At 52.7% G+C, this 16,561-nt stretch overlaps 1 protein-coding gene across 10 annotated transcripts in view; it reads left to right on the top strand.

The window, feature by feature from the left end:
• Positions 1-16,561, top strand: part of Sh3pxd2a (SH3 and PX domains 2A) — a 205,923-nt gene that overhangs the window by 169,247 nt on the left and 20,115 nt on the right. For 8 of the 10 annotated variants that reach the window (XM_027407073.2, XM_027407079.2, XM_027407071.2 and 5 more), the window contains 2 exons: positions 9,698-9,811; positions 13,362-13,445. In XM_027407073.2, coding sequence (XP_027262874.1) covers positions 9,698-9,811; positions 13,362-13,445 — 198 coding nt within the window. The remainder of the gene's footprint in view (positions 1-9,697; positions 9,812-13,361; positions 13,446-16,561) is intronic. The other 2 variants (XM_027407080.2, XM_027407072.2) reach the window with 1 other exon arrangement.

A 16,561-nucleotide genomic window follows, 5' to 3' on the forward strand; every position in this document is an offset into this window, starting at 1 on the left:
TCAGCCCTCCTGGTACAGTTATTAAAAGTGTTCGTCACCGTGCCTGGCTCAACAATTTAAGCTTCAGTGTCTATCATGTAAAGATGTTATACACACAGTTATGCTCAGTATATAGTATGTGATAATGATTGTTACTAACATATATTGACTATACTGTAGTTTTCTAACATCGTTTTAGTATATAGTTCTATTTATATAGTTAAAAGAAATTTGCTCTAGCACAGTCTGCTATGTTATACTGTAAAGTGGTCTCATACACTCTACATTTATGGCATCTCCTGATTATTTCATAAGACCCCTTCAGGTAACTGAGCTAAACCACCTAGGTGTATGTTCTGAGTATATTCTCCGCTGTTCATACAACAGTGAAGTCTTAATACATTTTTCAGAATGTGCCCCCACTGCTAGGTGGCATGTGTCTTTGCGTGACGCAAGCTGCAGAATACATAGTTGTGGCATGTGGTAAGGATGTGGCTGTGTGTGGGGATATCTGAGGTTTGAAAAATGCTGATCCTGAGTCACTATTACCTGGCAAAACTCTTGGGTGTGGATCTCGTACTGTGGTCTGTGTGTTCCTGCCTCACCCTGTCACACGGCTGAGAGGAGATGTAACTGGGAGGTGGGGCTGAAGGGGCAAAAGCCACCCCTGTGAATATTTTGCGACTGGGTTGCTTGAAAACATCAGTGGAGTGGAGAAGAGTCGACAAATGACTGGTTTCGTCTGTGAGAGTTTGGGGAGCGGGGTGTAGAAACATCAGGGCTGGTGAAATGCTCCTACCTACTCAGCAGGTAAAGGTTCTTGCCGCCTAAGCCTGGGAACCAGAGTTGGAGCCCCAGAGCCCATGTAAAGGTGGAGAGCAGTTGGTGTGGTCTCCACTGTAAAGGAGTGGATGGCTGGAGAGGTTTGAAGGAGGACTGGACAGAAGTTGCACCGAGTCAGACCGGGTGTGAGTCCTGCTGCAGCCCAGGTATCTGTGCACTGTGCGTGTCTCTCAGTCCTAAGGCAGCCTGGGATTTCAGACTGGGAGGCAGGCCTTCCCTTCTGTTGCCAGTCCCACTCGGTTCCAGTGCCCTCAGTTTCTGCCTAAGGTTTTGTTCCGTTTTTGTTGTTTTGAGATGGGGTCACACAGACCCTAGAGTGAACTTAAACTATCTCTGTAGCTGAGGTAGAGCTTGACCTTCTGATCTTCTCCACCTCCATGTGCTGGGATCCCAGATGTGTTCCTCTCTGCCTGGTTTATCCTGGGGATTGAGCCTAGAGTGCCATGGACGCCAAGAAGCATTCTACCAATTTGGCTATGCCCTCAGCCCTTGACATAACAAAATGTTTATTCTTACTATTTTTAATTATGTGGGCAGGGCATCTTTGTATGAGTGTGCACACTTGTGTACAGGTAGCTGCAGAGGCTGAAAGCATCTGCTGTCCTGTAGCTGGAGTTAGAGACCGTTCTGAGCTGCCCACCCCAGGCGCTAGGAACTCAGATCTTCTGCAAGAGCAGCATATACTCTCAACTGCCGAGCCACGTCCCCAAACTAGCATCCTCCATTCTCCATCAGGTCCAAAGAGCAGATGGTCCCTGTATCAAGATGTGCCTTTTCATCTCTCCATTTGATACTTAGCATCTTGCCAGATTTTGACCTGTCACTACTATCTACTTAGAAGCCCCCTCTGGCTTCTGGTCCTGGCACAACTTCTTCTGAATTAAATGGTGCCACCAACACAGCATGTATGTCCTCACCCTGTGATAATTGAAACATCCAGCAGGACAGGCTCCTATTGGCCCTGTATAGATGTGCTGGCCAGCAGCTGGGCTCCTGCAGTCCTGCAGCCAGCCCCAGAGGCTGGGGGAATCACACAAACTCAAGGGCCCACAAGTCTGGGCTTTAGCACATCCCAACCAGTCGGGTTAGCGGGTCACTTGGCTGTCAGAACCCCCTACCTTCTTCTGTTCTGTCCAGAATAGTTGGTTAGTCTGTAGAACTCCATCCTGTGCCTAGTGAGCACCCATGGGGAGCACAACTTGGGAGGATCCCTGGGGAATCTGTGTTGCCAATTCCATGGCCATCATTGAAGTCATCGACTTCTGCTCTGGCCTCCTTCTTGGGAAGCTGGGGCCTTGCTCATTCTGTGTCCCCTAAGCCTTGCTCCTATTTCAGCATCTTGAGACTCCTGATGGTGATGGTTAAAACCTTTGCCAGTGTTGACAGGACCCTCCCCAAAGCCAGCCCTGACAGCATTTGTAGGCACCCAACAGTGCTGCTCCCCTCCCTGGGTCCACCTGTCCCCCACTAGCCAGGGAGCATGTCAGTCCAGCACCCACTCCTGGGAGTGGACAGAAGGGCCATAGGTCCCTGTCCTCTGCCCAGAAAGACAGAGACTTCTCTCCTTGTCAGGAATGGTAGGAAACTTGTCCTTTTTGGTACCCTCATCATTTTTTTAAGAGTTCTGTGGCTGGGAATATAACATCGAGCCTTGAGTCTAAGCAGCCTGTACCTATCTTTTTGTAGTTTCTCCTCCATCATCTTCAAATGTCTCCCTCCCACAACCACTTTGTCCTACAGTCCATACCCTTTACCATTTTATTAAACTTGACCCCACTGGATCATAGACCTTTCTGAGCCACCTCCTGTTTGGGAGATGCAGAGGTGGACAGGAAACGGTGTCTGTCTGCCTGTCTGTCTCCCTTCTCTCCTCCCCTCATCCCGAGTGTCACCAGCACGAGCCCTGCCTCCTCCACTCTGCCCTTGCTCATGCTCCCACAGACTGCCCCCCCTGCCCCCTCAGACTGTCTCTTCCACTCCTGAAAGGCCTTATCTGCTGGTCAGCTCAAGTCTCCTGTGTGAATTCTCCCTTCGCTCCAGATCTGATCCCTGGGTATCTGGGTATCTCTGGTTTTTTGCATCAGCCACAGACACATGCAGGGTATGGGTGACTGGGCCTCTGGTACCCTGCTGCCCTGCGGCTTCTACCCAAGTCCAGTGCCATCTCTTACTCTCCGATGCCCACCTCCACCTCTGCCTGGCCCTAAATCTTGCCAGATCTACATATTTTTTTTCTTTTCCCTCCCTCTCTTCCTCTTTTCCTTCCTTTCTTCCTCCCCGGGGGTCTCATGTAGCCCAGGCTGGCTTCAAACTCATTATGCAGCAAAGGATGACCTTGAACTTCTGGTTCTCCTGCCTCTGCCCGCTAGTGCTAGGGTTACAGGCGAGCATCGCCATGCCCAGTTTATCACAGCAACATGCTTTCGATGGAGACCTTCCCCGATCAAAGCCAAATGACAGTGTCACCAATACTCAGGCACACATGCATGCACATACACATGCATGCATACGCGCGCGCGCGCGCGCACACACACACACACACACACACACACACACACACACACACACACACACACGTCACTTAAAATCCTCTGCCCAGCCCTGAGGTCTTCATCCTTCTCTGTGGTTTGCACCTAAAAAATGGGAGACTAGCTCTTGACAAATTGTTAGAAATCAGGTGTTATTTTGAATCCTTTTATCTAATGTGTAATTAGATATTATTATTATTATTATTAGCATACTTAGGTGCATCTAATCCTTATGGACACACTATGCTACCTAGGGCTACTGTTCAGATGAGGAAATTGCTATATTTCATTATTTAGGAAGTAGCAGGGGTGGGATTTGATCCCAGACAGGGTATAGTTCGAGAGCCTTTGATTAAGCCCATCTCTCCCTGCTCTCCTGTCATACTTGATAGATGAACCACTGCCTCAGTACCTCACCCATAACACTGACTTGCCCAGCTCCACCAGAGCCCCTGCTTGACCGACCCCCAGCCTCACTCTGGGTTCATCTAGTGAGGTGGGCAGCCCAGGACGGGAGAGGTGGCAGCAGCCCAGCTCCTGTCTCCTTGCCATGGGCTCCAGGGAGCCTTCCAAATGGTGATGTAGGCAGTCTGTACTCATGGTCTTGGAATCCAGGCACCCTGGGAAGGTTCTGGGCCCTTATGGGGGAAGGGAATGGGCCTTAGACAACAAAATGAGGTGAGTGCCAAGGACAGGACTAGGTGAGTGGGTCAGAAGGGCAGCGGCTGTGTGGGTGGACACAGGAGGGACTGAGAGCCTTCCACGGGCTCCAAAGCCTCTCCTGTTTTCTTTGGACGGTGGAAGGCACATGCTGAGAACTGGAGTGTGTCTTGGCAAGAGGATGCAGTGACAGGGCCTTCTGACCAGGGGAGGCCTGGCCCAGGGAGGCTGGCCTTTCACTGTTCTTAAAGGCACAGCATGTATGCGTGGGCTGCATTTCCTGTCCCTCTGTCCCTCTAGAGAGAAGCCCTGACCCTGCTGTAATAATATAGTATATACAATAATAATATCTAGTAGGAAGGAAATGCGCTGGGGCCAGGGCCTCTAGGCCCAGCCGTGGCCAGGTGGCGAGTGCGGTGATGGGTGCCTGGACAGTCCTTCCCTCCTCGCTACCTCCCTCCATTGCACCCTAACTCTCCCACCTTCTCCAAGGAAAAAAAGATAGAAGTGCCTAGGCGTATCACACTTCCAAAGAGGAGGAGGCTGGGGCAAAATGGGGGCATTTTTGGTAGCAGGTTGGGGTGCTGCTTGAGGATTCTGATTTGGCCCCCAATCAAGACCAAAAATGTCTGCAACTTCTCCAGTACCTGGTTTCACGCCATATCCGTAGTCACCTGGGTATGGGAGCCTTAGGAGGCCTGTGTGAGGTGCGCGGTGTTAGCTCTCAATGGAAAGAGTAGAGACACTGTGTTGGGTATAAAAGTAAGGCCTGGAGCTCACCTAAACTTTGCTAGGTTTCTCAAATCCCCAAATCAGAGTTGCAGACTGTCTCAAAATCCTGGGTTTTGGCCAAGAGACTGACATCAGGGCCTGAGCAAGGAGGACAGGTCTCTCTGGCTGGCCTCACAGCTGTGTGCCCTGCCGGGGGTGATGGGAAAAGGGAACCTCCAAGAGTGTTCTTGGGGGGGGGGCGGTTCCTGTCACTGGAACAGTGCTTGGCGCATCCCAAGAACTCAATGACCATCCCAGGTGATTGATAACACGTGTCCCTGATTGAGGGAAACACCCCCATAGATAGTTATTTTTACCCTGGTGTCCAGTGAGGCTCAGAAAGGACCAGTGGCCCAGTTAGGAAGTGGTGAAACCAGGATCTAAACTGGGCCCGGTCCCAGGGTGAGCAGAACCAGAAGAGTGGGGAAAGTGGGAGGGGGGCCTCAAGGAGGACACAAGTCAACATCTGGGAGAATTGGGAGAATTTCAGAAGGGAAGACCGGACTAGGGTCTCCCCACCCCCACCACTGCTTTGTTCTAGGCTGAGCAGTGACCTCACAGGACTTTATTAACATCCTAATTGTATACAGCTGGCCTCACTCCGGCCCTAATGAGCTCATTATCCTCCCTACTTAAGGAGGCCATTGTAGCCTGGTCACCCTGGGGACAGCAGTGGCCTGGGAGTACCCATCACTTCCTGCTACCCCCCCCCAACCAGGCTCAGCCCCAGCTGCTCTCCCTCTCCTCCTCCCAAGCCTCTCTCTTTCCTTCTGGTCTCTTCTCTCTTTTTCTCTGCCTAACCCCACCTCCACATGCCAACATTGGGAAGACTCAATTAAAATTCATCCCCAGAAACTGGCCAACCAGACAGACTCTTAGTTAACAGCTGGTCACCAAAAAGTACCTGTGACCTGAGATGGGGCATCTGGTTCAGAGCCTGAGTGGTTCCTTCCTGGGACTGGACCTGGTCTTTGCCATCCTCATCCCCACCCTTCACTGAACCTGTTGGACACATCTCTTGGTGCTGGTACCCCGCCACCTGCTTTGGCACTTGGACCAAGATAAAGGGGTCCCTTCTTGAGGCCATGATTAACTGCGCCCATGGGCCTTCGATTCTGGGGGGAAGGAGGAGGAACCGAGTGGCAGAAGCAATTTGCTACAGTAGGTGACTCCCAGCCTGGGGGCTCTGCCCAGATCAGGCTTCTCTTGCACATCACACACCTACAAGGTGCTCTCTCAGGCCTCTCTGAAACAAGATCCTCCATTCATCAGCAGAGCGTGGGAGCCCCTCACCTACCCCCATGGGCCCTCTAAGTGGAATGGCTATCCTGCTTGCGTGGAAAGCACACTGCCCCAGCCATGCATAGGGTACAGGCGGATGCTTAGTGGTCAACACCATCCTGGGACTAGCCCAACCCAGCCCCTGGTGTCTTCTCTGATTCTCCTCCTTGGAGAATAGGCCCTATCTAATATCAGAAGGGAGACTGAGATCAGAAAGATCTAGTAGCTTGCCCAAGGTTGCACAGCTGGAAGAACTAAGCCAGGGTAACAGCAGTGCCAGTATGCAGGGGCCCAGTGTGTCAAGGAGTCACCGGTACCCTCATGCTTGAACCAAGAGCACTTCCTCTAGAGTGGCAAAGACTCGGCTATCTCCCTGAACTCTCTAGGTTTGAAGTCCTTTCTCCTCTCTAAAGTGGGAAGCTTAATGGCAGTGGCATTATTTCTCAGTGTCCTGCAGAGTGAATAAAGTGGCCTGTGTCAGGAGATGAGCATTCCTACTGTGTGTTTGGCTGTAATTGTGTAATGCGTGCAGATGCAGACCTAGCTCTGTTCCCGTGTGTGTATGTGCCCACACATACAGATGGGTACACATGCATAACTCACCCGGCCCCAGTGTGACTCCTGGGTTATAACCCCTTGAGACGAGGAGAAAGCTCCACACAGGAAGGAGAAGGTAGGAACAAGAATCTGGTAGACTTAGGGAGCTGCCTCCTGGAAGTTCAGATACAGACTGATTGGATGGGGCTGATAAGAAAACCCGTCTTAGCAAAGTCGGGGTTCTAGGCCTCACATTGAGATGAAATATCACCCTCAGCATCCCCCAGAAGCCCTCAGCCTAGAGAAGGGGCATCCATCCGTAGCTCCTGCCCAGGATGACTTAGAAGGGTTGGAAGATAGAAACCCAGCCTCCTCGAGACCACCAAACTACCTGCCTTCCTGGGACCTTGAGGAGTTGTTTCAGACAATGGCATTGGCAGCAGGGACACTTGGGCATAGAAAGAAAATGTCCGTCATGAAAAGATCTTGACAAAGCCTTACCTAGATGCCTGCTTCTGAGCTGTCTCCTCAAAGCACATCTTGTTTTGTCCAATGACAATAAAAGCCCTGGCCCCAGCCCAGATCCATCCTGGGGAAATCCACTCCCAGAAGAAAGTTCCTGTGGGCCAGGCTTGGCAGACACCTCTGTGGCCTGCTGCACATTGACTTAGCATCAATGAATGGGCCTTTGGAGGTCAGCAGGAGAAGGGTCTGTGAGGATGAGATGTGGGTGTCACCTCTGTGCTGTCAGCATTAGAACCTGGGGCTGCAAATACAGGTATGAGCTTTGGTTTTCAAGAGCCTCTTGAAAGTGACCCCAACTTGGGTACTGTGGCTAACTATGCCTTGCATTCTTGGGGGTCTACCTGGTAAGCAGGATTGATATACAAGCCTGCATAACATCCCTCCACCCCCTGGCAATCCAGCAGAGGGAGGAAGGTTTCCACTTCAAACCTAAGGCCAAGGAGCAGTTGGTGAGGTTGCTGTCCCTCTGACTACCTCCCTGCTCCTCTCCATGAGTAGGCAGCCAGGGCCCTTTGACACCTGCCAGCCACCTCATCCAAAGAGTAGACTGAGAAACCTGCTGGAACATCAAAATGCAGATGGCCTGGCACTTCTTGATGCTCAGGGGCCCTCCTGGTTCCAGAGAGGGCCAGTGAAAAACCTCTCTTTCATATCCCTGAATGCTGACCCTGTCAGTCTTCTCCACCCCACTGACAGTGTAAGCACCGGCCTCACTACCCAAATGTCAGAACACCCAAGGTAAAGCAGAGGATGAGGGGGTCCCACAGTCAAGAAGCACCTCCATCCTGAGCTTGACCTCCAAGTGAGCATCTGTCTCCCCGTCACTAGTCGTGACGTGTGACGCTGAAAGCACATCCTGCCAGTCCCAGGATATGAGTCACCTGGAACCAGTCATCAACTAGTCGTCTGGTGCCCTGGCAGCCACCTCCAGCCCCAGAGGCGGGGAGTGCCTGGTGTGTGTCGGAGGAGCATTACCAGCCTCTGGCCTGCCTGTCTGTATATACCACCTGGTCCCCACAAATGGGTACCAACACCTCCCTGTCCAGAATTGCTCAGAGGCCTCAACTAGTCTCTCATAAGCCAAGTCTCACTTCTGCCTTATGTTAGTATTCAGGCATCTGTACTGGCCTGTCCTTGGGGTTCTGACAGGATACACACTCAGTTGCAGCCACTAAGAGCCCCACCTGTGCCTATTCACTATGTTCCCCTTTAAAGGGCCCCGCCCATCCCCCTCTCTGTTCCTCTTGCTCTCTCCCTTTCTCCCTCTCTCTTCTCTCTCTCCCCCTTAACAACACCTTAACCCAGAGACCCATCATCTTGTAGACCATACCCAGATGCCTCTTCTGGCCCAAGGGATGGCCTGATGCAGGAGGCCTTTGGACCTCCAAGAAGGTTTAGGTGAGAGGTACCCCTGGAAGTTGTCTGTGTGGCCTGGTCTTGTCATCACAGCACAGCTCAGAGGGCAGGCCTAGTACTCGGGTTCTAGTCGAGGCTGTATAGTTGCTCTGTGCTACTGGGAAGGTGCCTCCTGCTGCCCTCTTGTTCACCCCTGCAGGAAATGAACACTGCGGCCTGTGCCAGGCAGCCAGCAAGGACCCTGGGCCATGGGATTTGATCTAAAGAACTGGGCCAATCCCGTCAGTGGCAAAGGAGGCCTCAGAACCCCAGATAGTCAGTGACCCAACTAAGACCTTTGAGGCAAACAGCCATGGCCTCAGCGGGCTTTGCAGCTCACCAAGCAGTGGACTGTGGAGCAGCCTAGGTAGTCACAGACTATTTGGAAACCCAGGCTTGTTGTAAGGGACGGTGGGGGCCTAATTAAAACCTAGGAAGTGACCTGGGTTCTCAGGCCGTGTGGAGGACAAAGGCGAGAAGGGAAACGCGATGGGGGCAGGAGACCCACAATTGGGGGTTTCAGATATTTTATTCCACAACTGATTTTTGAATGAACGAACAAGTGGGTGAACAAACAACTTGAATGAACAAAAGATATGAATGAGCCTTTGTCACGGGCCCTGATTGTCAGAGGTCACCTGAGGACACAGGGCCCACTCACTGTGATTGCAGTGTCAACACGCTTCGAGGGCAGCTGTAAGCAGCTGAAGTGGAAGCACCGTTGGCCCATGTAGGGAAAAAGACAGCTGGCTGTCAGTCTCTGTGAGGCAGTTATGCCTTTCAGAACCAGAGGCCACCTGACTTCCGGTATGCCAGTGAGGCTGATGGAAAGAAAGATCCCAGGTGGCTGGTGCCCAGACAGAACCCACTCCACATTTCCTGAACAGTGCATTCTACATGGCGGGGGGGGGGGGGGGGGGGAGGGGAGCTACCTTTGTTTGCACTACACTTTTTAATGTTTTCATCAAATGTGCATGACAATGGGTGGAGCTCTCTCGGGCCCTCTTCTCAGGGCCAGTATTTGTCTTCTCTGCTATAGTCACTCCAGGCATCCCCAGGTACCCAGGTTGTCTGGCCCGGCGCCTTGCCGCTGGGCACGTCTTGCCCTCTCCTGCCCGCTACCATGCCACCTCCATGCTGCGGGCCTTCACAGCCTGTTCTCTCTTGTCCCTTTGCAGGCTGGTGGTTTGTGAGCACATCTGAAGAGCAGGGTTGGGTCCCTGCCACCTACTTGGAGGCCCAGAATGGCACACGAGATGACTCAGACATCAACACCTCCAAGACTGGAGAAGGTGAGGACCTGTATGTTCTTAGGAGGGCAGGCAATAAAGCTGGAGAAGGTGAGGACCTGTATGTTCTTAGGAGGGCAGGCAATAAAGCTGGAGAAGGTGAGGACCTGTATGTTCTTAGGAGGGCAGGCTATAAAGCTGGAGAAGGTCAGGACCTGTATGTTCTTAGGAGGGCAGGCTATAAAGCTGGACGGAAGGGTCTTCCGGGGGCCAGCCCCTCCTGGAGACATCTCCCCAACGCTTTTCCCTGAGCCACCTGAACTCCTACAGTGGGTTGGATTTTACCCAATTCCCCTTCCGTTGGGATTCACTCACTGAGACAAATCCACATGGTCACCTCACACTCTGGCCTGTCTTTGTCAGCCCCCATGTAGGGCTCAGAACAGGGAAAATTCTCCTGGGTTGTGGACTGCAGACTTTGTCAGCTTTGGGACAGAGAACAGGCTTAGGGCTGGAAACTACTGGAAAATTCTCCCCCAGAAACTCCTGAGGTTCTCTCAAGAACTCCACGGAGACCTGCCTCTACTCCCAGCTCCACACTAGGCTCCTGCGGCAAAGACCCCAAGCAATCACATGAACACAATTCCTGCTGTGTGCCTTCCTCTCCACCCCCACCCCTCTCTGGACACTGACAGCTGCCCAGTGGTGCAGACCAGGCTGGCCTGTGAGTTATCTCTCAACTTCCCAGAGACTGGGGCGCTCACACTCCCGTGCAAGAGTCTTCTCCATGCATTTCACAGAGACTGCCTCTGCCCTCTGAGCCGGAAGTATCCCAGCAAGTCCCAACCTCCCATGTCCCAACTCTCTGCTCCTGATGCCTTCCAAGTCTCCTGTGGCCGGCAACAGGAGTTCTTTCCCTAATGGTCCATCAGTGGGAATGGTCCAGATGTCTGTGTCTGAAGGCCAGAGAGATGTAGACCTGCCTGCCACCCACAGCTCAGGCCTGTTCCTCCGTCCCCCTTCTCCTGAAGCCCAAGCCAAAATAAGCAGTTCATAAAGGGCCGAGCCTTATTCATTCTTCCCCACGATGTTAGTTACTCTGTTGGTGGTTGGGGCCCCACCCTTCTTGTGTCAGTGCCTTATTTCAGCCCTGTGATTAGAGGAAGAACTCTGACCAAACATCCTTGTAGCAGGGCTCTAGAGCATAGGACCCCTTGGGAAGAGCTGGGACATTCAGACAGAGCTGTTCCCGTCCTGAGCCCTTGAGCCTGTATTTAACTCTAGTTCTTTTGTACCTCTGAGCTGGGTTCCATCCAGTCTGGCTGCAATCCCCAGACCTTGCCACCTACCTAGTGTCCTACTCTTCAAGGCCTGCTGGGCCTCTCAAGAGTTCAAGACTAGCCTGGGCTACATAAGACCCTGTTTAAAAAAAAAAAAAAAAAAAAAAAAGATAAAACGTTTCAGTCCAGGAGCAAACCCTTGTTAACTACCCTGAGAGATGACATGTATGTCATATTTCTATTTGCAAAGACGTTTAGTCACATGCTTGTCCTCACCAGGTTTGAGTGCAGGTAGAATCACTACTGTGCCTGTCTGAAGCATCTGCTTAGGAGGTGAGAAGGCCACTCTGGGCTTGTCAGGAGAGTGTATGACAGATGGGCTACAGCAGGAGGAGCAGGGCAGAGGTGTTGGGTAGCAGTGGAGGCCTGAGACAGAACCAGACGGGGTAGAAAAGCGCTTCTCAGGCCTGGGTAGAATAGCATGGGTATTTATCAGGGAACAGGTGGTAACAGATTGTTCTGTGAGTGTGATAAACACCATGACCCATAGCAAGCTGGGAGCAAAGGGTTTATTTCACTTCCATGTTGTAGCCCATCATCAAGGGTAAGCCAAGGCAGGAGCTTGAAGCAGAAACACAGAGGAACACTGCTTACCCTAGCATCTGCTCAGTCAGCTTCCTTAAACAGCCCAGGGCACACACACATCCACCAAGCCTAGGGATGATACTGCCCATGGTGGGCTGGGCCCTCCTACATCAATCAAGAAAATGATCCCATGATGGCTACAGCCCAATCTGATAGAAGCAATCCCCTAATTGAGATTCGCTCATGACTCTGAGTTGTGTCGAATTGACAGCTGAAGTTATAAAACAGGTTGTGGGAGACTTTTAACCCTGATGGATTAGGAATTAGGGGGCAGCCAGGGTAACTTCTGGGTTCACAGGCGTGTGTATATGCATGTGTGCACCAAGAATGCTTCTGTTCTGCATGCCTCTAGGAACCGTGTGCCAGCACCTCTAGCCACATTTTAATAATCTCCCTCCCAGATCTCCAGAGCCTTCCTAGGGCAGTGGGAAAACAGGGAGTGTGACTGGGCTGGAACCACACTCAGCCTGTTGCTTAGGCCTCTGTAAGAAGTAGTAGGTTGCAGGCCTAGAGAGAAGCCTCCGTGGTTAAGAACACTGATTGCTTTTCTAGAGGATCTGGGTTCAATTCCCAGGACCCACAGGGCAGCTCACAACCATCTCAAACTACAGTTTCAGGGGATCCAATACCCTCTTCTGCTCTTGGTAGACATACGTGCATACACATAAAATAAATAAAATAAAATAAAACTCTTAAAAAATAAGAGGAAGAGGGAGGAGGTTGCATGGGCCATTCTCCTCGCAGAGCAGGCAGACATTCTCAGGATTTACTGGATTTTGGCCCAGTTGTGTGTGGACCCTCCCCAGAACTAAGCAGTCTGGCAGCTTCCTTTGGTGCTAGGAGGTGAGGCAAGCTGGCACCCTGGGACCCTGGTCCGGTGTTAATTCCCTTAGGAGTCACATGGGGGGCTAGGCCCATGCCTGGGGGTGCATGGAAGCTCACTGCTGTCTGCAGTGAGGTGGTGGAGGGGCAGGAGAAGGTATCCAGGCAAAGCGGACTTGAGCAGTGAGCGGCTGGGGGAGCTGTGGGCCTTGTCATCAGAAACACAAAAGGATAGCATAATGGAAGAGAGCCTTGCCTGTAGCATCCGCCCATGTGCGTTTCATTCAGCAAACCTTTCCTGGGTCAGTACCTGGTAATATGGAAGGTCCTGGGAACACACAGGTGCAAGGCAAAGTCTTCGCCCTTAATGGACCCCACCTATTGGGGCCCAATAAGAAAGCAGAGATCTAAGTCAGCACAGAGTGCAGAGAGCTCTGACCCAGCAAGGAAGAGCCTCCCCTCTCCCGGTTTTCCCTGGGCACCCTTCTTCCTCACATAGTGTCTGGCCATAGTGACAAGCTGACAGGATAGCAACACTGTCCAGAACTCAGGGAGCAGTGATCCCTCCATCTCTGGGAGCTGTTGTTGAGGGTCTTCCCATCTCTAATGGAGCAGCACCCTAAATTTGGAGGTAGAGGTTGAGGGGCTTGGTTGAATGCGCATGCTGACACGGACAGCGGACAGGTCATTCTTCGCTCAGCTAGGGTGTGCCCCTTGGTTCAATCTGGTTCGGTCCAGGTGACAGCACCTGACAGTGTGGACACTCCTCTCTCCTCCCCTCCACCATCCCTCTCATCTCCATCTCCATTCTCTCCACCGGTTTGGTTCGTGTGGGCCGTGGGCACCATCACCATCTCTCACGCCAGTGTCCAAGAGACGCAAAGCCCACCTGCGGCGCCTGGATCGCCGGTGGACCCTGGGCGGCATGGTCAACAGGCAGCACAGCCGAGGTGACCGCAGGCGCCTACCCCCCCCCCCCCCCCGCAGCGCCTGCCTCTCACTAACACCCTCTCCTTCGCCTGCTCTGCTCTCTGCCTGTGGTCTCCTGACTCACCCAGATCTGGCCAGACTTTTTGTCTCATTCGCTACAGCTCAGACTGGGGACAGGGCCTTGCTTGGGAATTGACTGGAGTGGCACACTAGGGGTTGCTCTGGCTTGCTAGGGCCCTGGGCACTGGGGCTGTGGGACGGATGATGAGTTTATATGTTCCTTGGAAGGGAAGAGAGGCATGAGTAAGGTCCCCGTGTCTCAAAGGAAGGTCATCCCTGTCCTGGGTACCGCATATGAAAGAGATCACAGCTTTCTGTTCCTGCCAGGACTTCCTCTCCTGTCCTTTATTACTGCCTTCCCCTCAGCCACAGCTCTCCCACCAGCTGCTAGACCAACCTCCAGCGCTTCTCTGTTTGAACCTAGAAGGGCACAAAAGCCAAACCCATCATGGGGCCAAAGCATTCCCCAGCCAACAGTGCGGAGGGGCCAGTCCCTCAGCAGCAGGGGCAGTGGCCTGTAGGGTCTCAGGAGGAGCTCAGTAAAGGCTCCAGGAAGGCCCTGGGCTGACTAGGGAGCTGACATCTGCTGGTTCAGGGCTGTTTGGCCCAGGACCTTCCCAACATTCTGGGATTTGTGGGAGGAGTGAGGGAACGGAGGGTTAGCCTCTGGCAGGGATTTATGGAAGGAGTGAGAGAACGGAGGGATAGCCTCTGGGTATACCCCTAAACATCTGCAGACCTTCATGCTGGTGGGTGGCCAGTCTCTCCTGTCCCCTAGAGAGAAGAGCAGAGTATGTACTTACTGTGGTGACAGTACACATGGAAGCTGAGATGGATGTATAGTGAACACAGGCCTCTCTGAGAAACGGGGATACCCCATGCCTCAACACCCTCACCCTCAAAGGTTGTCTCTCCCAAATGACAGTGTATTTCAATGCCATCCCCAGGATTCAGGCTACAGAACGTATGGACCTCAGGGTGGCCACAGCCAAAGGCTGACTCAGAGAGTTGGCCATAAAGAACCCAACTTGTCCTAAGGCGGGGCTTCACGTGGACCCTGGGGGCTGATGCAGGCAGCCTGTGTTGGAGAAGCAGCAACAGACCACATTTAAAGCAAAAGCCAGGAGGGAGGGGACAACTCTACCAAGAGACTAGGGTGGAACACAGCCTCCAGCTCTAGTGGCAAAGACAAATAGGACGTGGGCCCAGATCATACAAGGGAGACAAAGGTTTGGCCTGCTCTGCATACCGTCACTCACCGAGTCCCAGACATGCCTTTGCCTGCATGACCACACGGATGCAACAGAGACCAGAGACAGGCACACACAAGGGCCCGAAGGCTACAAGTGTGACTAGTACTGTGTCATATCCAACTGCCACCCCAGGTGTGTCTCCACAGTCTCGTATACACAGCCACTCATAGTGAGTCCAGGAGTGCCACCACACAAAGGCCCTGATACATGCAGCTAATTTATGTAGTCACAAGTGGCTGTTGCAGACACCTAATGGCTCCCGGTCACATCAGCATCTCACTGCAGCAATACCCACAAGTAACACATATAACACATATAACATCACCCTTCATACCATTAAGACATGGTATAAAATACATCTAGCTGAAGATCCCCAAGTAATCACGATTCTGTGGACACCTATACATGAGCCAAGATGAGCCATAACTCCGTGGTCATTATCACACACTTCCCAGCCCTAGTCCTTTGAACTGTGTTAAACCAGGCAGCCGAGGAGGGCTCGCAGAGAGCCGGTCGGTGGGCACCGCACTGTAAGGAGTGGAGCTGGAGGGAAAGCCAGCACTGGGTCACCAAGTAACCAGATCAGAAAAGTCAGTGCTTCCTGGGGCCTCGACTCCCCATCCCTCAGCTGGCCAGGCCTTTGGAATCAGAGGCCTCTCCAGTGGAGGAGTTGGAGGGGCCAGGAGGGGAGCAGAGAGACTGCTGACAGAGGGGAAAGTGTTTGGAAAGAGGAGGCTTCTGCGGTTTGGAAACTGCAGGGCTTCCAGCCCCTGCCTCCCATACTGGGACAGGCTGTCCACCTCCTCCAGCCTACCCACCCACCGGCCTCCTGGCCAGCCTTTATTCACCAGGGCAGGAGAGCCTTCGTCCCTGCACACACTGATCATAGAACCCAGAAGCCCTGACCAGCCCCCAGCCACCTCAGTCTTCCCTCAAGCCTGTCTCTTAAAGGGGCATCTCTTCCAGAGACCAACTGCAGACCCCCTACCTAGAGAGAGCATTTTCCATCTGTCTGAAAATCTTGTCTAGACGTTGGCCATGGGGTCTATGGCCAGGTCCAAAGCGGGGACCTGTCTTTGCTTATCCTCAGCTCTCATGTAAGATGAATGGCCTGAGACCCAAGTCACCTGTGTCAGCAGGAGGTGGATTACATCTCTGTCTCCTCGGCCAAACAGAGCTAAAAGCCACCTGTCCAAAGAGACAGGCGGACAGAGGTGTTCCCTTTACCCCGCCCTGTCAGGAACCAGGGCCTGAACTCTTCTCTGGAACCCTGCACTGAAAAGGACAGAGCAAGCCTCCGTGCATACCCAGTACTGTGTCATATCTTAACTGGGAGAGTATGACATCCCCAGTGTCCCATAGCACAGGGACTTTTGTGGATGCAGCCAGCTCACTGGCCAGAAACAATATCCACTGTTCGCCCTGTGCCCCACGTGGCTGGTCATGGACTCCGCCCACCACACACACTTAAAAGGTTGCTGTGGCCAGGCTTGGCATCCAAGAGGCTGGACACATGGTCAAGGCCCTGTTCTTAGCCATGGGCCAGGGCAGGGTTCCTCTGATCTTCCCCTAAGAAGGACTGTCATTTTCCTCTTCAAAAGCAACCTTGCCTAGGAAAACTTTCCCGATAGCTTCCTGCTTGAACCACGGACTTTTAAAAATAGCCTGGCTAAACAAAGGCAAAATGTGGAGCCCAGGCCTCGCCTTCCTGGACCTCAGGCCCTGCATTCCCAGACCTGGCGCTGTCCCTTAGCCACTGCCTAGGCCAGGGTTTACCGTGCCCCACTGGAAAATGGAGCAGGGTTGGCCTCCAGCCTGTGGAA

The sequence above is a fragment of the Cricetulus griseus genome, chromosome 3, assembly GCF_003668045.3.
Source record: "Cricetulus griseus strain 17A/GY chromosome 3, alternate assembly CriGri-PICRH-1.0, whole genome shotgun sequence".
Classification (NCBI taxonomy): Eukaryota; Metazoa; Chordata; class Mammalia; order Rodentia; family Cricetidae; genus Cricetulus; species Cricetulus griseus.